The sequence below is a fragment of the Acomys minous genome, assembly GCF_964271855.1.
Source record: "Acomys minous genome assembly, chromosome: 8".
In the NCBI taxonomy this organism is placed as follows: Eukaryota; Metazoa; Chordata; class Mammalia; order Rodentia; family Muridae; genus Acomys; species Acomys minous.
This window is the reverse complement of record NC_140489.1, coordinates 87,514,654-87,537,512: the sequence shown is the minus strand read 5'-3', so window position 1 is coordinate 87,537,512 and position 22,859 is coordinate 87,514,654. Positions and strand designations below refer to the sequence as shown.

General features: G+C 45.1%; 1 protein-coding gene across 3 annotated transcripts in view; it reads left to right on the top strand.

Annotated features, from left to right (window-relative positions):
- The window catches only part of MBOAT2 (membrane bound glycerophospholipid O-acyltransferase 2), a 125,145-nt gene that overhangs the window by 45,088 nt on the left and 57,198 nt on the right, over positions 1-22,859 (top strand). For all 3 annotated transcript variants that reach the window (XM_084792209.1, XM_084792208.1, XM_084792210.1), the window contains exon 3: positions 3,064-3,141. In XM_084792209.1, the coding sequence (XP_084648335.1) occupies positions 3,064-3,141 (78 nt within the window). The remainder of the gene's footprint in view (positions 1-3,063; positions 3,142-22,859) is intronic.

Here is a 22,859-nt window from a genome sequence, read left to right as displayed (position 1 = left end):
CCTCTCTTAGAAGTCCTTTGCTGAGGAGTCTGACTGTGTTCAATCTTCATGGGTACCTTAGAACACGGCATCACACGTACCAGGCTTTAACTCAAGGTTAAGTTGTCAAGTTTCACATAATATATGGTAACAAGATATTTATTTACTCAATTGGGTTCTATATTTTTAAAAGAGAGACCTTTAAGAAGAATTCTTTTCTATAAATAACTTTGGAGGAATAAAGTGAAAATAAACAGAAAACACAAGGATTTGAAAAAAAAGAATTCTTTAGTTAACAGGGGGAGAGCAAGTGAACTTTTGTTAGCTGGAATTAGTAAATGGTAAATATTCTGATTATTCTTTAGCTTTGCATTTGAGTGTGTGTGTGTGTGTGTGTGTGTGTGTGTGTGTGTGTGTGTGTGTGTGTTTATGTGTGTGCGCGCATGCGTGTGCTTTTTCCTCCTAAGAGGCAGTCCTACCACTGATTTTTACAACTTCTCCTTGGAGGAGTTATTTGCTCTGTAAATGTAATCGCTCACTTCACCTACTTCTGTTTAGCTTCTCCTCTTTTTTCCTAGTGCCTACAAGCGTCTTATAACAAGTATTATTAATTTAAATACCTTTCATAAGACTATACAGACCAGTGAGACGGCTGAGTGGGTAAAGGTGCCTGCCACCAAGCGTGATAACCTGAGTTTGGTCCCTGGGAGCCACAGGGTGAAAGGACAGAACCTGTGTGCTGTCCTCTGTCTTCCACAGGACTGTTGGCACACACATGTGCACACACAGCAACAACAGACCTAGGAAGAACTTTCCAGGAGAGTGTAGGGTCATGAAAGCTTAGCTTTTGAAGCCGGACAGAGCCGGATGGAATGTCAGTGCTCTGTGACTGGCAGCTGCTGACTTTGGGCACCCTAACTTCATCTCCTTAGCTTTACCTGTCTGTAAAATGGAGCCGGAGATTAATTGCCGAGGCCTGGAGCCCGAGACAGTGCAGGTTAGCATGTACAGGGACTGATGTGTAACGGGGTGAGGGCCCCTTATCTGAAATTCTTGGGATTAGAGGTGTCTGACTTGGAATATTTGTATAGACTTTACTGGTTGAAGGTCTTTAATAAATAAACCTGCGTTCTGGAGTGCTCCAAAATTGGAAACTTTTTGAGTGATTTGTGGATTAGGGAGGCTCAAATTTTATTTCCATTGTCCAGTTGGTCAAGATCCGGCATTTCTCCCTTTATTCAGTCTCCTTGTTACAGTTTTTTTTTTTTTTTTAGATAGACCTGAATTAGCTTCTTCTGTGCCTCTTTCTAGACCCAGGCCACACTTTCCATGTGCTGCTTCATAATCCCCCACAGCTGAAGTGGCTAGAGTTGGCTTCCTGTGCCCATGTGCTAAGAGGAGAGCTCAGTGAGGGGCAGCATGGGAATGTCACCGCTTGTAGTAACTGAGTAGAGCAGAGGCCTGCTGCTAACTGTGGAGTCCCCAAAACAGGTGACTTCAGAACAGGTCGGTGTTGCTAAGCCTGACTTACTGCAGCAGCAAGGACTAGCATGGCAGGTAGTTGCCTAAATGTTACTCTACACCAAAAGGTAGCTAAGCATTCTGGGAGCGGGAACCTGAAGACCATCAGGGCATTAGGGCTATGTTTGAGGAGCAGAACTGTTGGCTTCAAAGTCTTTGTGTCCCATGGAAATTTACCTAAAAAGGAAAATAATTTCCTCCGGACTCGTCAGACATGCTCCTCTACCTTGTTGAAGAGACTTTTAAGTATTTAAAGTCCTTTAACGTACCCAGAAATCCCCATGAACATCCCCAAAGGTCTGTTAGTGAGCTGTTGCTGTTAATAAATAGATGGATATTTCAATGAATTGTGTTAAAGTTTCATTCTACTTTCATTTATACTTGTGTGTTTTCCTGTCTCCTCATAGCCCTCTGATTATAGCAACACTCCAGGTCATAGCTGTTTTCTGGATGTGTGTATGTGGTGTGTGTATTTGTATGTGGGCAGAGTGTGTGTGTGTGTGTGTGTGTGTGTGTGTGTGTGTGTGTGTGTGTAGAGATGCAGACTGGCCTGGTCTGTACTATCTTCTACAGGCCTGTCTTGGGGCCTACTCTTTATTTGTGTTATATTTATAGAAAAATGTGTAAGCATTTTTCCACAGTCATGTTCTTGGATAGTTTATAATGAAGTTAAAAAGTAATTTTAATCATATGTTAAAATCCTTATTAATAGTTTATATATAACAATTGCAAAAGTTTACTAAAAATTATGCCATAATAAAAGGAAGTTGAAAGAGGGCAAGTGTGTGTGTGTGTGTGTGTGTGTGTGTGTGTGTGTGTGTGTGTGTGTGTATGTATGTATGTATGTACATGCATACATGTGTGATGTGTGATCTCAGGGATGGTTTGGATTGGCATTAGTTCCAGAAGTCCATATCATATTTTGCCTGAAATTTGTGAAGTGAATAGATAAATTGGTTTTGTCATTAAATGGTGTGATTTCTATGTTGGGTTATTAGAAAGGGCTATCATGCAGACTAGAGCGTTGTACAAACAAGTCATGGTAAACCACTATGTATTTAAAGGAAGTTCACCTGACTTGAGCCACTGCAGTGAGAATAGATTTATGTGATTTTTAGTAACTTGTTTTGTGAATGATACCATTAAAAAGGTAAACACAAAGTAGAAGGCTGGACCTGGAGAGGTTTAGGGAAACAGCAGGCATTCTGCCAGGACTTTTCTGGAAGCCATATTTATTACTCCTTTTAAAAATTCTGTTCCTTGGCTTATGAAGAAGGTGGCAATCCTGGATCCACATGGCCCCCACTCCACTGCTTTCCTGCTGTTAGGTTATGCGGCACTGCTGGGTTTATAGCAGTTGGTTTTATTTATCCATCTCCTTTGGCCTGAGCTATGGAGCTCCTTGTCCAGGGTGTTTGAAGAATGTCATTTGGGTCTGGGAAGTTTTAGTCTTTTTTGGGGGTGCGGGGTATGATAATTTTCTAGGTACAGTTGTACTTTTCCACCTGTAGCATTTGAACTTGATGTTTGTGGCTGCTCCTAACTCATTCTTACTTTTTATAGGTATGCCTTACACTTTCTCGTACAAAGTGGGATATCCTACTGCATCGTGATCATAGCAGGAGTGGAGAACATGCACCAGTGAGTATTGACTGAGTTTGTATGGGAAAACACCTTCGCTTGAGTAGTGTCTGGTCAGAGGTCACAGTAGAGTCATGCGGATGACATGACAATACGCCTGAAGCACAGCGTTTTCTCAAGGAAGTGACAATATAAACTCCTGGTGTGCGTCCCTCTCCTGTCTGTGCAAGTCAGTTCCGGATCTCAGCACCGACATTTAAGGATGGGGGGGGTTCTTTGACGTGAAGGACCTACACTGTGCGGTGTGTGGCAGCATCCCTGACTCCTACCCATGAGACACTAGGCGAACCCTAAACTGTGACAAATACTGGTGTTTCCGGGATACACCCCCAAGGGCAGGATTGCCGCTGTTTAACAGCTCCTAGCCGAGTCTATAGGTGCTTAGCAATGGAGAACAGAACTGAAGTGAGTATGTGCAGATGTGGAAGGTAAATTTAGGACTGAGTAACTAGTGGGAACTCTGGGAAAGAAACAATGTCCCTCTGCCTGGCGTGCACACTGAAGTAGAAGCAGTTCTCCAAGGTAGGGACCCTGAAGGTAGAGACCTCACTGAGGGGTAATCAGACCCCTGAAACTGTGTTTGGTGTGCAGTAAACATGTAATGAGTATTTGCTGAGTCACTGTTGACTTAGGTGGCCGTGAGATGACAGCAGCAGTTGACTAGCTGGGTAGGCACGGCTAGGGAGCTGGGCTAGAAACATAAACGGCCTTGATTGAAAACCCAAGGCCATAGCGGGGCGTGGTGGCGCAAGCCTTTAATCATACCACTTGGGAGGCAGAGGCAGCTGGATCACTGTGAGTTCAAGGCCAGCCTGGTCTACAAAGTGACTCCAGGACAGCTAAGGCTAACACAGAGAGATCCTGTCTTGAAAAACCAAACAAACAAAAAAACAAAAAACAAACCCAAAAAAACCCAAGAAGAGAGTCTGCCTGCAGACCCTGCTAGTGACATGTGACATACAGTACAGCATATGGCATATGTACCAGATTTCTGGTTTCCTGGAACACCTGGCTATACTAGTTTTGCATGAGTAGTCAGATCCTTATTGCTCGATTAGCTTGTCCCGAAATCTAATTTTATTTCGTGTCTAACGCGTTGGCCTCAATTGGTCATCCTTCTGTACTATGCCGTTAGTCAGGCCTCTGTAGCACAGGAGCTATAGTGTATAGTATCCAAGAGTATTTATTAGAGTGGCTTACACAGTCTGAGGCTGGATACTCCCTCAGTGGCCACCCGCACACCGAACAGCCAGAGCTCAGGTCAAGTAGAGAGAGGCCTCAGAGAGGCTGAAGGCCTGGAGAGCCGCTGGAGGGGATCTACACGACACTCAGGACTACGATGCCGGCAGGTGACGGCGTCAGCAACAGACCACCCACTCCGGAAGGGCTGACTCCAGTCTTCTTGGCTGGCTTCCTCTATATTTTCCTGTTGGCAAGCCTGTTGGATGGTGCCATGCTCATTCATCCAGGTCCCTTCTGATTTGCTGTCTCACACGCCAGGTTTTGGAAATGCTCTGACAGACATGCCTAGAAGTGTGCTCCGTGAATCTCCTTAGATGTCCCTCAGTGTAATCGCAGTGACAAGAGAAACCTTCACAGACGTCGTCTCCATTTTCTTACACAGCCCGTGCTGGCTTTCCTCTCCCTTCTGTGAACTAGCACGTAAAAGTAGATGTTTAGTTTTTATTTTGATAAGAGGAAAAAGAACAGTTTGATAGTGTTTCTTTAGTGTATGCGCAAGTGCCTACTTGTCTAAATGTGTATCACTTGTATGCAGTGCCTACAGCGTCCAGAAGAGGGCGCCGGAACCTGTAGAACTGCAGCTATAGCCATAGGGATGGTGGGAACCCAACCCAGCCCTATTTATAGGTAAAGCCTTATAGAGACAACAGCTTCCAGGGTGACATGTCATAACTGGAGAAAAAGAGTTGTATTTCTGACCTGGATAGTAGGGGGAAAGGCAGATTAAATTGCTGGAAACAGAAGTCTAGGCTTCTACCACCTGAAGCAAGAATGGTAGGCTTTTGTATTGGAATGATAGTCATTTCGTTTCTTTCTTTCTTTTTTTTTTTTTTTAAAGTATGCCTTTTCCCAAAAGGCAAGAGTAGTCTGTAGAGTCAATGCATTAATACTTCAGACTTGCACTGTACAGGATGGTAGCTGCTAACCTCATGTGCCCTGTAAGTTTGTTTGTTTATTGGTTTTTCCAGACAGAATTTCCCTGGATGTCCTAGAACATGCTCTTTAGAACAGGCTGGCCTTGAACTCAAAGATCAGCTGCCTCTGGCTCCCGAGAGCTGGGATTAAAGGTGTGTGTCACCACACCCAGCTCTCGTTCTGTTAGTTTTCTTTAAAATTTAAAATGCATTTTTTCTTTTATATTTTTAGCCCAATGTGTTATACATCTTTAATCCCAGCGCTTAGCCTGTGGCAGGAGGGTTTGGACTTGAGGTCATCTCGGACTACATAAGGATGTCATAAAAGCAAAACCAACAAACTAGAAACACTGAAGCACCCACGTAGCAACAGTAATAATAATAACAATAAAAACAATACGTATGAGGGCTGGAGAGATGGCTCAGAGGTTAACAGCACTGGCTGTTCTTCCAGATGTCCTGAGTTCAATTCCCAGCAACCACATGGTGGCTCACAGCCATCTACAATGAGATCTGGTGCCCTCTGCTGACCTGCTGGCTCACATACAAACTACTGTATACACAATAAATAAATAAATCTTTTTTTTTAAAGTATGAATTTAATCTCAAGGTCAGTCCTAAACACATGTACATATGAGCAACACTAAATGAACTCAGTAAGATGTATGTATATGTATTGTGTGTGTGTGTGCGTGCGTGCGTGCGTGCGTGTGTGTGTATGTGTGTGTGTGTGCATAACAATAGTAATGATGGAAAAAAGAGGTCATGAATTTGAGACGAAGGAGTGGAAATGACGTAAACTCAGTATTCATATATGAGATTCTCAAAAAGTAATTGTAATAATGAAATGCAGTGCGTGGGTTGTAGTAGCTGCATTTCAGGTGCTTGGGAGCCACATGTCTGGCATGCGCAGTGGTGGTTTGGCCAGTGCAAACGGGGAGCATGTCTGTCGCCGCAGACAATTCTGGATAGCGCTGTGTAGCGGTGCACAGCTGTGTAGCATGAGCTATGCCGCCCTCTACAGTGACTTCTCAGGGAGGCTGTGCTGCCTGTCGTTGTGCTCACGTGGGCACCGGCGCCGGGTGACACTGCGATGGAGATGGGGGAGGCTGGGTCTTTTGAACTATTGGTGTTAAAAATAAATAGGTGAATGAACAATTAGAACAATGTGTGTTTTGGTCTCCTTTTTAGGTGGCTTCTAACTCAGTTCACACGTACACAGGATTTTACCTTTTTTTTTTCCCTTGCTTTCTTCTTGTTAACATATATTTGTTCTTTTCAGTGTGCTTTTATGTGATGGGTATGTTTATTTGAAGAACTGGGGTCTAGATCCTTAAGAATGAAAGGATCTAAAAGCTTTTTACTTTTCTGAGTGCCTAGCAGTTTTGTGGGTTTTATGAGATATTCATTATATAATTGTACCACTTTCTGTAACATTAGCATGTGTTGAAATATTTTAATGTACTACGAACTTGATTTCTATAGCTCCCCTTTTAAAACACTCATGTGCTACATCATTCAGATCCATATGTAGATAGTTTATCATTAGAACTTAATCTAGGGGCTAGAGAGATGGATCAAAAATCATTGGTTAAGAGCGCTTGTTCTAGCCGGGTGTGCCAGCACCTGGGAGGCAGAAGCAGGTGGATCTCTGTGAGTTCGAGTCCTGCCTGGCCTACATAGTGAGTTCCAGGTCAGCTAAAGAGACTGTCTCAAAAACAAAACAAGAAACCAAAACAGAACAAACAAGCACTTACTTTTGCAGAGGACCAGGGTTTCATCCCCAACACCCACTTGGTGGTTTACAGCCACCTGTAACTCCAGTTCCTGGAGACCTCATGTCCTTTTCTGACCTCGGGTACCAGACTTGCACGGGACACACAGACATACATGCAAGCAAAACATTAGTACACATAAACAAGTCTAAAAAACAACAACAAAAAATTCAATCTATTCTGGAATTCAATGTTTTTGGTTTTTTTCTAGTTGGCATTTTCATGGAGGCTTTGGAATTGGGGGAGGGGATCGGTGCTAGGCATCAAGAAGAGTGCTTAGAAGCAGAGCAGCCTGCATGTCTTACCAGTAGGTTTGGGCTGCTATGACCAGTCAGAAACTGGTGACTGATAAAACAGCAGAAACTTATTTCTTAAAATTCTGGAAATTGCAGAGCCTAAGATCCATAGCCAACAGACTTGGTCATCTGACTGGAACTGCTTCCTGGTTCATACTCGGCCTTCCTCTCTGTATGTGTCCTTGAGGTCAAAGGTACAATGGTGCATGCTCTTGTGTTCTCTGCGAGGTCTCCTCTAAGTCTGTGTATGAGGCTCCTGTGTGACAGTCAGCCCCGGCCCCACCCTCAGATATCCTCATGTGGACATTAGGTATTAACATGGGCTTTGAGGGACCCTAACATTTTTAAGCACTATGTATTAGAATGTTAACTCTCCTAATTAATGTACGGAGGGCTGGGCTTCTGCTCGATTCATCCAGCATTTTCCAAAGCAAGATTTGGCAAACTATCTCTATAATGGACCATATGGTGAACTTTAGGGGTTGCAAGTCACACAGCCTTTGTCACAACTAACATACACTCTGTTCTTAGGGTACAGAAGCAACAGGAGTATGGCTGAGCTCCAGTAAAACTGGAGTTACAAAGGCAGCCAGCGTGTTTAATAAGGAAAACCTTGCCCCGGGGTGTGGTGGAGCGCATGGGGGATGGTGTGCTCTCAGTAAGTGTCCACTGAAGGAATGAAGGCATGGGAGAATGAATGAGAAGACGGCGGGCTAGTGTGTCGCCTGCCTGACAGCAGATCCTGTCCACGTGACCTCCTAGAGTTGCCGTCCAGACACAGCCTCTGCCTCCTGTGGAGTCGCTGGGCTACATGGCAGCTCTGCCCCGGAGGGTTCTTGCCATAGGCTCTGCTTGTCTCTGCGCCTCTCCCTCCCAGGAGCAGAGCGGCCTCCTTGATTGAACACTGGGAGCATCTGTTTCAGGGCTGCACATTTCTTTCTCTTTGCAAGGAAGAGAACAAGACTGGGGTTAAGGAAAGGGGTGCTGGGATCCCCTTCACCAGGGTCATGAAAGAGGGAAGGACAGGATCAGGGCTTCAGCACAAACCACGTGGGTTTAGGAGGGCGGTTTTCCCTCCAGAAGGAAACACAGCATGGTGGCTCCTGTGGTGTTATGATGTACTTTTCTAATATGTTAAAGAAGGCTTTGTGGATGGGTGTGGGAAACCAGGGTGCCCTTACTTTAAAAAAAAAAATCTGTGGTGAAAAATTCATTTTGAGTTTCATAAAGACAATCTCAAAACTTTGCAGAACAATACAAGAGAATGGACGTCATCTTAAGATGAGCTACACACATGTAAACTGCAATGGCATTGTGGAAAGGGTGTTGAGAAGTTAAGCTAAAATAGTCTCCTTGTAAGTTGGCAAGTGATTGTCCACAAAAAGCAATGACCCCAGAGATTAAAAGGTGAGCGTTCAAAGTGAGGTCACAAGCATGTGACATCTCTGTGCTGTGTGGGATACCTCCAAGAGCTGTAAGAAAGGGGTTCTGGTTGCTCCCCTTGTGTTGCTGTGACCCCAGCATCTTACAGCAGCAGCAGCTTAAGGGAGAAGGGTTTCAGATCATCATGGTGAGGCAGGTCCTGGTGGTGGGGAGCTGAGGGTTGAGCCTAGAAACAGGGCTATGACCAGAGTCCTCGCCCTCTGGTAGGTAGGCTCCACCCTCTAATGATTCCACAGCCTTACAAACAACAACAATACCTGAGGAATAAGTGTTAAAAGCGTGAACCTGTGGGAGACATTTGGATTCAAACCATAGAAGATTTTAAACCTCCTTTCATGAAGCTGGGGTGCCCACCAGTGTGGACCAGCCTTCATTATGTCCTGTGGTTTCCAGAATAATGACAGTGTCTCCTTACCTTTCCCTACTGGGTGATAAAATTAAGCAGCAGACTAAGACATGAGAGAAAAGATCAAATTCAAACTCTGACTCCCGGCAGGTGGCCTTAATGGTAGATTGTGTGGACATCGGTTTGGAGCCACATGTATGTGGCATTGAACTCAGACTCTGCTGAATTTTCAGCAGCTTTGGGATTAGACCTGTCAGGACCTTGGATGAAATCAGTGTCTTGGCTGAGGGGGTACCATGTCATGTTCTCCATACTGTGGGCATCTGGATAGGCTTTAGTTAGGATCAAGGATGCAAACACCAGAAAGCAGCATTTAAACTTGCGGATGAGATGCTTTCAGAGGCCACCCTTAGCTACAGTCTCGCTGGGTCTTTCCCTGGTGTCCACTGGTGTCACGGAAGGACCTTCCCCGAGTTTCTTTCTGTCATCTTCACTGCCACGAGCTACAGTTCACTTTGGGTTTCCCCAGAGTATGAAGTTTTTCGTAGAATAGTTTGCATTTCTCTTGTACTTGAGCATATAGATAAGAAAGCTTATTAAGGGAAAGGATCTGCTGTATTCTGTCCTACTGAGCAGACTTTTCTAGCTCTTGGTTTTGAATGTGGTTTTCTCTGGGTTGGGCTGGGTCCCGGTTTCTGGTGTTTCCCTATGAGGCATCTAGGCAGATTGTAGTCCCTCCTGCTAGTGGCCCCAAGTAATGTGCTTGGTGAGGGCAGGTGCTTGCTGTGCAGTGGGGGGTTCTCTGCCCAGCTGCTTGCTTTACCTTTCTCTCTTTGGTTGCCCCTAGAGCAGGGATGGCAAGGAGGGGTGGGAGGGAGGGAGGGAGGGGGGGCAGTTTAGCTGATAGGGCCCATATCACAACGGCGGGCAGTTCTAGGCTCCACTTTGACATGCCATCTGCCATCGTTATTGAGACTCTTAAGTGTGGGCTCCCAGATAAAGAACGTTATCTGAATTCCACAAACTGTATTCGCAGTGAGTAGTGATCTCGGAGCCGCCATCTGGTAGGCAGAAGCCTCAAGCCATTTGAAAATGTGTCCTCGTGAAGCTAATTAGCAGTGGTTAGTGGCTCAGCAGTGACTCTGTGGGGAAAACATTAACTTCTCTGAGGGTAATCCTAGGATCCTGTGAGAGACAATACCATGTGGCAGGAAGGGAAGTGGACCTCACTTCTGTTTTTCCTAGCATGCCCCGGGGACTCTTGCTGTTCTAAGGAAAGTGCAGGCTCTTTGGGGATCGCTGGTGCTGACTGACTGCTGTGCCTCAGTGAGGAAGTGCAGGCATCTCTCCAGCTGCTTCTCATACTCCCCTCATCGTAGGTCATGTTTCACAGTTGCCGTATATCAGGCATTGTGCCAAGCTCAGGAAGTCGCCCACTCGTGACAGCCTTCACGTGGGGTGGCTTACCCAGTCCACTAAGAAACCTTTCTGGTCTTGGAAATAATAATCATATATTACTTTAAAGTGAGATAGTTCTAGTAACTGAAATGAGACTATTGCTTGCTAGTGAAGTGTAAGGATTCATCTTTGGGTATATCCAGAAATTAATAGTTTGTTTGCCCCAAGATTATAATCCTTGTCTGTATATTGAAAAGAAAATAGTAAGAGCTCATGTCAATGTCATGTAAGCATTGTAATGGATGATGATAACTAACCCTGTTATTTGTTTTGATGCCATGCAGTTTGCATAAAACTGGCTTTTTATGTCAACTCCACACAAGCTGAATCATTGAGAGGAGAGAGGCTTAATTAAGAAAATGCCTCTAAATAAGATCCAGCTGCCGGGCGTGGTGGCGCACGCCTTTAATCCCAGCACTCGGGAGGCAGAGGCAGGTGGATCGCTGTGAGTTCGAGGCCATCCTGGTCTACAAAGCGAGTCTAGGACAGCCAAGGCTACACAGAGAAACCTTGTCTCAAAAAACCAAAAATAAAAAAAAAAAAAAAAAAAAAAAAGATCCAGCTGTAGGACAGTTTCTTAATTTGTGATTGATGGAGGAGGGATCAGCCCATTGTGGGCGGGGCCACCCCTGGGCAGGTGGTCCGGAGTGCTATAAGAAAGCAGGTTGAGTGAGCAGCATCCCTCCGTGGCCTCTGCATCAGCTCCTGCTTCCAGGCCCCTGCCCTGCTTAAGTTCCTGTGCTGACTTCTTTTGTTAGTGAACAGAGATGTGGAAGCGTAAATCAAACCCTTCCCTCCCCAGCTTGCTTTTGGTCATGATGTTTTATCACAGAGATCGGGACTCTAAGACAACTGAGGTCTGTGTTAATAAGGTTTTCCGGGAAAGTAAGCATGGGTGCTGGGTTATTATTTTCCTTTGAATTTTAGGTAAGCACTGCAATTGTTTGGGAGGCCATGGCTACTAAATGACTTATGGCCTCTCTGGTGTGTGGTGCATCTTGGCTGTACCAAGAGGTACAGATTAAGCAGGAAGATCCTCTGCACTGGGACTTTGAACTTGAGCTTCATTTTATTGAGGGCTTTGCTGGTTGTTTGTTGTTGTTGTTGTTGTTATTGTTTTGTTTTTGGAGACAGAGTTTCACTGTGTAGTGTTGGCTGTCTTGGACTAGCTTTATAGACCAGACTGGCTTTGAACTCACAGTGTCTCTTCCTCCCAAGTGCTTGAATCAAAGATGTGTGCCTCCTCACCTAGCTTTTTAAAGATTTTAAAAAAAAAAATTTAAATAAAGGTTTCAACCTAGCATAAACTTCCAGATACATCTTTAGAAAGATTAGCAACAGATACCATTGGGATACTGTGTGCGACATTTTTGTTTCAAATTTGTGAAAATGTGGCATCTGGGGGTCTTCTAAGAAGGTTTAACTTTTAACTAAGTGTTTGACTAGCAAGGATCTCCAGGTCTAGACTCCCTAGTTTATTCAAACTGTCCAGGGTTTTTGAAATGTTTTGCCGTCATTATTAAAATTGTAATAAATATAGGCTTTAAAGTAGTTCATTAAAGTTAGTGTACCAAAAAGTATAATTTTAAAACAAATCTGTATAGGGGAAAAAGACAGTGACTTTCTATTATTGCCAGTTTATTTCACTATCCATCTTTGAACTCTTACGGAAGGAAGGGCAGAGGATAATAGGAAATATTTAATGACCTAAAAACGTGCCTGGCGTTTAGGTAAAAGGGTATTAGAAGGGCGAGCATCTATTTCCTATGATGAAAACCCAGCAGTAGTTTAAATGTAATAAAAGTGGGAAAGGAGCTGGGATGGCTTATCTTTTCCTGACCTTGAAATTGGCCCAAGGCATTGCTGAGCCTGAGCAGTTCCTGCTGCTGGAAGAGATAACGCAAGTCCAAACGGAGCCGACTCTTCTGCCTTCCCAGTTCTTTGTACTCATGTCCCCTATTCACACAGTGGGAACAGTTTCCTTCTGCAACACCAAAGATTAGAAGGTACTAGACTGGAGAGTATAAGGCTCCACCTGCCTCACGGCCCTCTGAAACACCAGAGCTTTAAAATGTGTAGAAACAGGTTTAAATTACAGCTTCTTTTTTTGTAGCTACTAACATCGTAAAGCACAAAATGTCAGTTCAGCAGAATTCTTGTGACCGAGGTACTTCCCTGTACGCCTAGGCGGTTCTGGCATTCTGGTTTTCCTTTGTAAATTGGAGGAGGGACCAGGGATGATTGGTTGAAAATACTATACAAAGACAGAAGCATGTTATATTTTTTTTCTCTTCCTTTTAAAAATTTCAAGTGATCCAAGCGATTGTTTTAAAAACCAGTCTCTGGTGTCTGTGAACTTTAATTTTGACAGCCTTTGATCACATGACCATGTATACAGGTGCAAACATCGACCACCCCCCCCAAAAAAATATTAAGGCTCAGTACAGATAATTATTGAGAAATAAAGATGCGAGGTAGAAAGAAGCAACAGAAGGGAAGAATAACTGTGGGGCGTGGCCTCTGGTGGGAGTCTGGTCTTTGGGGACTTGCCTGGGTGGAGACCCTCTGCTGTCTTGTGTCATTCGTCATTGCCCCAGCTCAGGGTATCAGCATCAGGAGGCCCGTCTTTGCTCTCTAACCTCTTCTGGTTCTCCTCCAAGACCCAAGCTAGGAAACAGTAATAAACTGTCCCTCCTTCCACTCACCGACCTGCCCTGGCCTCCTCACTTTCTTCTTGGGTTGTTTTGGGTTTGTCTTGGGTTGTTTTGTCTCTAAAGCATTGAATGAGCACCCTGCACGTGGTAGAGCTCCAGAAAATGGCAGTGATCATTGGCTCTTATGATCTGGGGGAGCCCACCTGACTGGGGGAGCCACCTGCAACTTTTGTCAGCCTGTCCCCAGCCCTGCCCTATCCTACGCCCTGCTGCCCAGGTGATCTCTCTAAACTGCTGTCTGATCACTCCCCTCTTTTGCTTCAAACTCTGAACTGGCAGCTTTGCAGCTACCCCTCCTGCCCGTCCGCTCTCAGGTCATAGCTTCTTAGCCGGGGCCAGACCAGCCATAATGAGCCATTTGTGGCTGTATACACACCCCCTACTGTTCCACACACTCTGCTCCTTTGTGTTTGCTGGAAACCCCACCCCCACGTGAATTCCTGCTGTTCTTTCCCAGCCCTGCCTGTCCCTGGTGAGCCCTCTCCCGGCTTCTCTAGTGGAGTGAGTCACTGCTACCTGCTCAGTGTCAAGCTGCACGCGTTAGCCTGCGTGATGGCACCACGGCTCAGTCATGTCTCTGCCAGCCTCCTTGGTTGATATGCCAAACTGTCCAGGTTACTTACCTTCTTTAACCGCAGTTTCCTCATTGTAAAGTTAGGAGTAGTAGAGATAACTTTTACAAGATTGTACTGAGAACTTAATGAGACCCCTGAATTAGTCAGGGTTGTCTAGAGGAACAGAGCTGATAGAATCTGTCTGTCTGTCTGTCTGTCTGTCTGTCATCTGTCTGTCTCTGGGATTTATGTGTTAGAGTGGCTTATAGGTTGTGGTCCAGCTAGCCCAACAGTGGCCGTCTAACAATGGAAAGTCCACGAATCTAGTAGGTGTTCAGTCCACAAGGCTGGATGTGTCAGCTGGTCTGCAGTATACGCCAGAATCCTGAAGAAGTATGCTCTAATGCCAGTGAAGCAATGGACTTGCCACTGAGAGGGAGGGCGAGCCGGCGAAGAGCGAACATATCCTTTACCCGTGTCTTTTATTTAGTCTGCCAGGAGAAAGTGTGGCCCTGATTAAAGGTGATTCTTCCTATCTCAAAGATCCAGGTTAAAGCTTGGTCTTCCCATTTCAAAAGATTTAATTAGGAAGAATCTCTCACGGGTATATGCCTCCACTTGAGTTTTAGTTAATTCCAGATGTGGTCAAGTTGACAACCAACAACAGCCATCACAAGTCCACTCCTTGTCAACTTGACACATAATTACATTTCCTTATGTCATGCTTAATTTTCAAGTGAAAATAATAACCAGGTCATAATTTTGCTTAACATGATATAGCTATTTCGTGTACCAACCCAAATGCATTATAAATTTTAGCATAGATGACAATATTCCTTGAGGGACACTCTTTTAGTATCTCAGAACCTAAATATGATAACCTTTGATATTCTTTAATTGACATGATAAAGAAATCAGAAAAGAAAACACAAATAGCTACCCAAACACATTCTTAACAAAATGCGACAGAAACAATCATGTCAGTTGTGATTCTCTTTTATGCAGCTGGTCACGTGGCCTTACCTAGTGTCTGTAATTACTTTCCTCTGTTGTCTGTTCTGTATTCCCTCCCACCCTTAGCAAACACCTTAACAGGCCTTGGCTCTTTTCCTGAAGTAATAGCTGATACCGTCATTCTTGAAGGGTCTGTGCCCTTTACCATCCTGCCTGGATCAGGCTGTTGTAATTTCCCATTGACTTTAATCACAGGACATGGTAGCACCAAGAGATGCACTAAAGGATCTCCTGCACTCCAGACATGGTCTTTCTGACTGCCATTATGAAGAAGCAATCCAGCTTCCCCTTGGTACCCTGGGTCAGTCCCCCCCCCCCCCTCACACTGTCATTCCTTTCTTAGCCCGGTGCCTTAATGGCATCAGGAGCCCAGAGCGACCAGGAGGAAGTCTAAACTTCCAGTTCAACGAGATGCCTCCTTGCAGGATTGCTTCTGCACTCTGGAACCAAAACTTCTAGGCCAGCAGCACCTAAGGTTGTGAGAACAGGAAGCCGAAGTTCTTCCAGCGGGCCCCTAGGGGTGATGGCGGTGGAACCATTCCCCTCTTCTCCCCTGAGTCCTGGGCCTGTGCATCCTGGCTAGCAAAGAATTGTACCACATATTGGATGCTGATTCGAAACATATACCACCTTCTGGAGAAGCCTGCCACAGCCCTGCAAGCTGCTGCCACCTACTTGGTGCTGTAAATGTGTCTTCAAAAGGCATTGCATCATCCTGTCAGGCCAGCTGCTGCTTCAGGATGGTGTGGAGGATTCCCTGAGGGGACCATTGGTCTTCAGATGTCTCATTGTTTTAGGTACCACCAAAGAGGACCACATGCTGCTGTTGCGAGGGGTGTTCTTGATTTCTACAGATGTTGCAATGTCAAAGCAGCTGGCATGTACCTACAGCGCCAGTCATGCAGAAGGCTGAGGCAAGAGGCTTAAAAGTCCAAGGCCTGTTTAGACCTACATAAGAAGTTGAGGCCAGCTAGAGAAATGGAGCAGGGATCCTGTCTCAAAATAAGAGTGAGGGAAAGGCTGGAGGTGTAGCTTAGTGTTAGAATGCTTGCTTAGTATGTGTGAGGCCATGGGGTCAGTACCCAGAGACACCCCAAAGGATCAGACCTTCCTGACCTCCATTGTGAAGAGGCAATCTGGTTTCCCCTTGGTACCCTGAGTCAGTCACCCCTTCTCACATCGTGGGAGATAGTCTCTCTTGGAGCCCCAGCTATGATGTGCCTTGTACATGGCAGACTGTGTATTTGTCTCCTGCGCTAGACTCTAGTCCTCAGGTGACAAAGACCGGGGCTCCTTCCGTGTTGCACCCTCAGCGCCTCACTGGACACCTGTGAAGTGACTGCTTGCCAGCTAACCATGTCCTCACACCTCAGGTCACAGCTTCTGAGAGACTCCAACCAGCTCAGTCTGTGCTTAGCTGGAGGTGTCTTCTTCCATTTCGCATTTCTTGGGTCCAGTATTTACATTGTGAGCTGAAATAGGGATGCAAAGGCTGGAAGCTCATGTAGCCTTTCCAGCTGCCCTGGCCTCTGAGCTTTATAGGATTGCTGGAGTTGCATTTCTCCTGAGTGTCTACCTAGGATGTCCCTAGGGTGCGACGGTGTGAGTTGGCTGGAGGTGAAGGAGAAGGTGCCTCCCTTGAGGGTCAGGCAATGTGGTTTTTGATGTTTCTGTATCTGGTCCCATACCAGGAGACGCTGAACTGGAGACTTTTAACTGGATGGTAATGGATCTTGATGTGAACTGCATTGCTCTTCTTTACCATGTGAAAGATTAAAGCAGTCTGCTTAATGCCTACTGCCCACTGCATTTGCACACAAAAAGCAACTTTGGGAATTTTCTATAAAGAACAAAGTGACTTCGTTATGCTACTCCACCAAGGATGGCAATGGAAGTTGAATTTTGAAAAAAAAAAAAGTTAAAAGTAACAACAAAACCTCTAGGCGACCTGGTTCATTTCTGCAGTCTGTAAACAGAAGGAGGAGGGAAAGCAACCACTGGCTGTGTGTCATTGTCACTGTCCTGGCACAGAAAGTCTGCTGGGCTCTATCATTTATTTCCATGGGTAGGGATCTGAAAAAGAACAAACAGAATCCCTCATGACTTTGGCTATAACTTCTTGAGATCTCTTTCTTCCCGCTGAGCCAGCACCTGGCCAGATAAGGAGGGCAGATGAGCAGCCAGCCTGACTCCCAGCAAGCGCAGACGCCTTTAGGAGTATAAGATTATCCACTGAGCTCTAGAAGGACCAAGGCTGTCCTGTGAGTAGATCCGAGTGTTGGAGTCTAGCCATGTCTGCTCCTCAGGGAAGAAGGATCCTATGTAGATTTTTTTCCTTTTTGTGTGCCTTGCCTTTGCTTTGTCAACTTCCTTGGCATGCTGTCTCTTCCTTCACCCTGCCGACTCTGTTGACTTCCTTGGTAGGCTGTCCTTCACACTGTTGGCTTCCCTGCTGTTGTCTTCAGGCTTTGGTGTGCTGTGTCTCTGACACACGCATGCAGAAGCTTTTCTGTTTCCTGCAGTTCCATTTGTTTTTGCTTTTGTTCCCTGTGCTTTTGGAGTCTTAAAAAAAAAAAAGTGTGTGTAGAACTACCATGTGTTCCATAACTCCACTACGAGGCACACACCCAAAGGAAACAAGATTCCTGTGTTCACTGAAGCGTGGTTCACCAGAGCCGAAACATGAAGTCAACACGCGTCCATCAACAGATGAATGGGCAAAGAACGCAGTGTGTATGCACAGAACAATACTTAGCTGTAAGATGATAAAAGCCGTGGCATTTGTACCAACACACACAAATCTGGAAGACATGTTAAGCAGCCATGCTCAGAAAGACAAACCCCTCTGCTCTCAGACAGAGAAACAGCAAATATTCTCAGGGACTGCAAGGGTTAAAAAAGATTCCTGTGCAGCCAGGGAGTCAGGCAGAGATTGGCACAGCAACTGTTAGATAGCTGAAGTAGGTTGTAAGGATCTGTTGTATGGGTGACTGACTGCCCTGTATACTTCCACAAAGCTGGGGAAAAAAGGTTTTCGAGTATTCTTACCACAGAGAAATGACAAAGATATGAGTTGATCAATATGTTAAATATTTTATTATTATTCAGTTCATGCATGTATCAAAATACCACACTATACCATATAATCATTATATGTTAATTAAAAACAATAAGCAGAAAAATAAAGTGGGATCCTGCTGTGTATCATTACCCCTGGTTACTGTGATAAAACACTATGACCCAAAGTGACTTATAGAAGAGTTTATTCTGGTTCCAGAAGGGCAGTCCATAATGGCGGGCGGAGCATGGCAGAGGCAGCCAGAACAGGAAGCTGAGAGGTGATCACAGCTTCAAACACAGACATGAAGGGGAGAGACTATAAACCCTCAGTGCCTACTTCTCTGTAACGTACTTCCTCAAGCAAGGCTCCACGTGCTTAAAAAAAAAAAGTTATGTAACCTCCTCCAAAGCAGTGCCACCAGTGTGGGATCAAGTGTTCAAATTTGTGACTCTGTGGAGCTCACTTCTCATCCAGACCCCCTGGGGGAGGGATTGCTGACTTTCTCTGCAGGGGGCGGCAGCATTTGCAAGTGCCTAGGAGGCAAAGGAAAGTGTCTCTGGCTTCACTGGGGTGCTAAAGGAGTGGTTTTAGATTTTGGCCATTAGTGCAGCTAAGACAGAGACACCTTGGCACACATGGAGCTGGGTTTACTCTCTCCAGTGAGGCCTGGCAGTGTTCTTACAGCTTGCCTTCCCTGGAGCCAGCAGCTTCCTACTTGTGGCTGTGGTAGAAGCTTCGTTTGCTTCCCACAGAAACAGAGTTCCCATGGGCGTCTGTAAAGCCACTTCAAATTAATAGATGGGCACCTATTTGAGTAGAAGTCAGTATATTTCTTTCCCAACCCTCAAACAGCTATAAAGCAAACTGGGATTCGTCAAAACCATTTTTTTTTTTTTTTTTGCACTTTGGAATTTGACCAAAAGCAAACAACAATATGACAAGCACTTATTTATAAGAAACTGCTGACTTTCACACTAGAACAGTGGAGTCTGTGGTGTCCTTGCTTAGTTTTGGCCTCGCCCCACCCCTTCAGTTCTACCAGGACAAGCCTACCCGTGCAAATAGCACCTTTGTTTCTCACTGCATCTGGAGTTGAGGGTAGAAAGCCCTTTGCAGAGGCTGGCAGAGGATGCCCACATCTGGCATGGATTTGTATATTTCACAGGGGATTAGGGACACGAGAGTCCTCAGAGACCTGTCCCTACACATTCCTGGCTGACGAGTGGCTGGAAGGGCAGAACCTGCCTGACTTAAGGGTACATGGAAGTCTGAGTAGTCTGCTGTGCACCATTCGTGAGCGGTTGGGCAGTTCTGACACAGACACAGTACTCACGGAAATGTCCAATCGGAGTCTCTGTACTCACAAAGCAGACATGTACAGATGAAGACATGATGGACTCTGGCTTCCTAGTTCTGATGTAAAACATTAGTATAAATATGAGTCATCCTCACTAAGATCATCACAGTAAAGCATTTTAAATGATTTTACTTATTTTTATTTCATGTGCATTGCTGGTTCTGCCTACATGTATGTCTGTGTGAGGGTGTTGGATCCCCTGGAATTGGAGTTACAGACGGTTCTGAGCCACCATTTGGGTGCTAGGATTTGAACCCGGATCCCCTGTAAAAGCAACCAGTGCTCTGAACAGCTGAGCCATCTCTCCAGCCCCCAGTGGTGAAGTGCTTCAAAAGCAGCAAGAGGAGTTCAAGGAACAACGGTTCTTCAGAGAGTAGAAGGCTGGAGGAAAGCAATGATGTGTCTAAAACTGAAGAAAGAAATTCCAGCTCGCAACCCCTGCATCCAGCACAGTTATCCATCAAAAAGAATGTCAAGAGAGAAGGAAATTCCAAAACAAAGATTTATCCTACAAGAAATCCTAAAGGAAATCCCTAAGCTTGAAAGAGACTGTAGTGAGCCACAGGCCACAGGAAGGCCTGAGGAGAACCAGGAGTGAGCCACAGTCCACAGGAAGGCGTGAGGAGAACCAATAGTGAGCGACAGTCCACAGGAAGGCATGAGGAGAACCAGGAGTGAGCGACAGTCCACAGGAAGGCGTGAGGAGAACCAGGAGTGAGCGACAGTCCACAGGAAGGCGTGAGGAGAACCAGGAGTGAGCCACAGTCCACAGGAAGGCGTGAGGAGAACCAAGAGTGAGCCACAGTCCACAGGAAGGCCTGAGGAGAACCAGGAGTGAGCCACAGTCCACAGGAAGGCCTGAGGAGAACCAGGAGTGAGCCACAGTCCACAGGAAGGCGTGAGGAGAACCAGGAGTGAGCCACAGTCCACAGGAAGGCGTGAGGAGAACCAGGAGTGAGCCACAGTCCACAGGAAGGCGTGAGGAGAACCAATAGTGAGCGACAGTCCACAGGAAGGCCTCAGGAGAACCAGGAGTGAGCCACAGTCCACAGGAAGGCGTGAGGAGAACCAGGAGTGGCAAACAGATGCACATGCCGAGTGTGAGAGACAGGCAGTGTTTTGGTGAAGGACATAGCTGTGTTATTAGGACCATCATGTCCATTTAGACGGCAGTTATAGCATAAAGGATGGAAGTGGGGACCATGTTAGCCGCAGACTTACTTTGTTTTCTCGGAATTCACTCGTTAATGTAAAAGACATTATGAAAAAAGAGCCATGCATTGTCCCTCCAGTCTCAGAAGAGGGAAGCCAAGTGCTGGAATTCTAGCACTGGGGAGGCTGAGGCAAGACGATGGTTAGCTTGAGGCTAGCCTTAGCTACATAGTAAATTTGAAGTTATTTTGGGCTACAGTGAGACCCTGTCTCACCAAATAATACATCATACATAGAAAAGGCAACAAAGAAATTAAATTTAAAATATTGTAATACCAAATGACAAAAGAAGCATTAAAGAGGAGTGGAGACCTGGGATATAACTAAATTAGTGGCTAAATGTCAGTGATATCAGAGATTATAAGACTATACAAAAACAAATTAACCATATGCTGTCTATAAGAATCACAGTGTAAATTAAAAGAGATGGTGAGGTTGAAAGCGACAGCGTGGAATGGCATATGTCTTTTACAAGACACTTAGATTGCATAAATAAGATTGACAAGCCTATAGGAACTACAACCAGGCTACAAAATAATTCTGTTTCTGTATACTACAAATTAAAGCCCCAAAATGAAACCATAAAAATGGTTCCATGCACATAGCATCTAAAATAATAAATAAAAGTAGTTAAGAGTAAACTTAACAAAATACTCACTAGCAAACTACTAGCAAGCACCGTTTAGAGCACTGGGCCTCAACCTCCCTACTGCTGTGACGCGCTAATACAGCTCCTCATGTTGTGGTGACCCCCCCCACCACAAAATTATTTCATTGCTGCTTCATAACTGCAATTTTGCTACTGTTATGAATTGTAATGTAAACACTTGTGTTTTTCTATGGTCTTTTGGGGATTGCAACCCACAGGTTGAGAACCACTCCTTTAGAGGATAAAGATTAAATAGTATCCTCTATATTCAAGGGTTGGGAGACTTCGCGCTGTTAAAACTGTGTATCGTGAAGCTGGCTGTTCTTCCCAGGTGATCCACTGATCCGTAGGTTCAGTTCAGTGCAGTCACCAACAAAAACTGTGAAAAATTTCTGGGGAGAAACTGATAAGTGGACCTGAAAATTTATGTGGTGATAGAAGAACCCAACTTAACTATTTGAAAAGGGCACCAGGCTGGAGGGTCTGCACGTCTCAGTTTCTCAACATACTCTACTGTAGGAGTCGGGGCACTGTGGTTCTTGTGAGAACAGACATGCACATCATTAGAACAGATTGAGAGTATAAAGCTAAACCCTTGTATTGACGGGCCCGAGGCAATTTCAGTGGTAAAAAGATGGTCTTTGAAATCAGTGGGGGCGGTGACAAGAGGATGCCCATATGCACAGCAGTGAGCCTGTCATTCCACACCATACATAAGATAATGTTTACCATAGGCCTGAATGTAATGGCATACACTGAAACCACTCAGAGTGCTGGCTCTGAGCTTCTTAGATAAAGAATACACAAAATTTTTTTTTACGGTACTTCAGGATTTAAAACAGCTTTCCAAAGAGAACTTTAAGAATGAAGACAAACTATTGGGGAAAATCTTGGCAAAACAGACACTTGTTAAAGAACCTTTACAATTCGGGTGACTCAATTTAAAGACGGACACAAGTACCAGTTAGAGATTTCATGGCCAATAGCCAAATAAAACAATACTGAGTGTCAATAATCATTGAGGAGCTGCAGCTTAATTAAAACCACAGTGAGCGATCAATGGACGTGCAGTAGGGTGGGTTATAGTGACAAGAGCCGGCGTTGGTGAGGAGACGGGGGAACCAGAGCCTTCCTACGTTGCTTATGAATTTGTATAGTCACATTGTAAAACATTTTTGTAGTCTCTGAAAGTCACAGTGCTTCACCATATGTCCTGGAAATTCTTCTGCTACGGTTTTCCTCAAGAGAGACAAAAGGATATATATCTACACGTGGTGATGTATTTGGAGCAGCCAGGAGCTGAAAATGACCCAAATGTTCATCACTTTATGCATGGATAAACACGGTGTGCTGTGTCCAGACAGTAGAGTACTGTCCCAGTTTAAAAAAGGAATAAACGTACATGTGGCCCCTGGAGCATAAACCAAAGAAACTAGACACAAAAGACTGAGTGCTGCACTGTTCTACTGAGCGTAAATCTCTGGGGCAGACAACTCTAGAGTCAGGGAGTGATCAGTGGATGGCCAGGCTCGGCTGCTGGCTGGTAGGGGCTGCGGGTAAGCAACGGAATCGGAGAGCTAGCTTCAAGGATGCTCTGAACCCTCACTACTCTACACATCTGATGGAAAGTATTGAATTGCATGCTTGGGAAGTGATTTGTATAACGTGTCAGCTTTAGCTCAA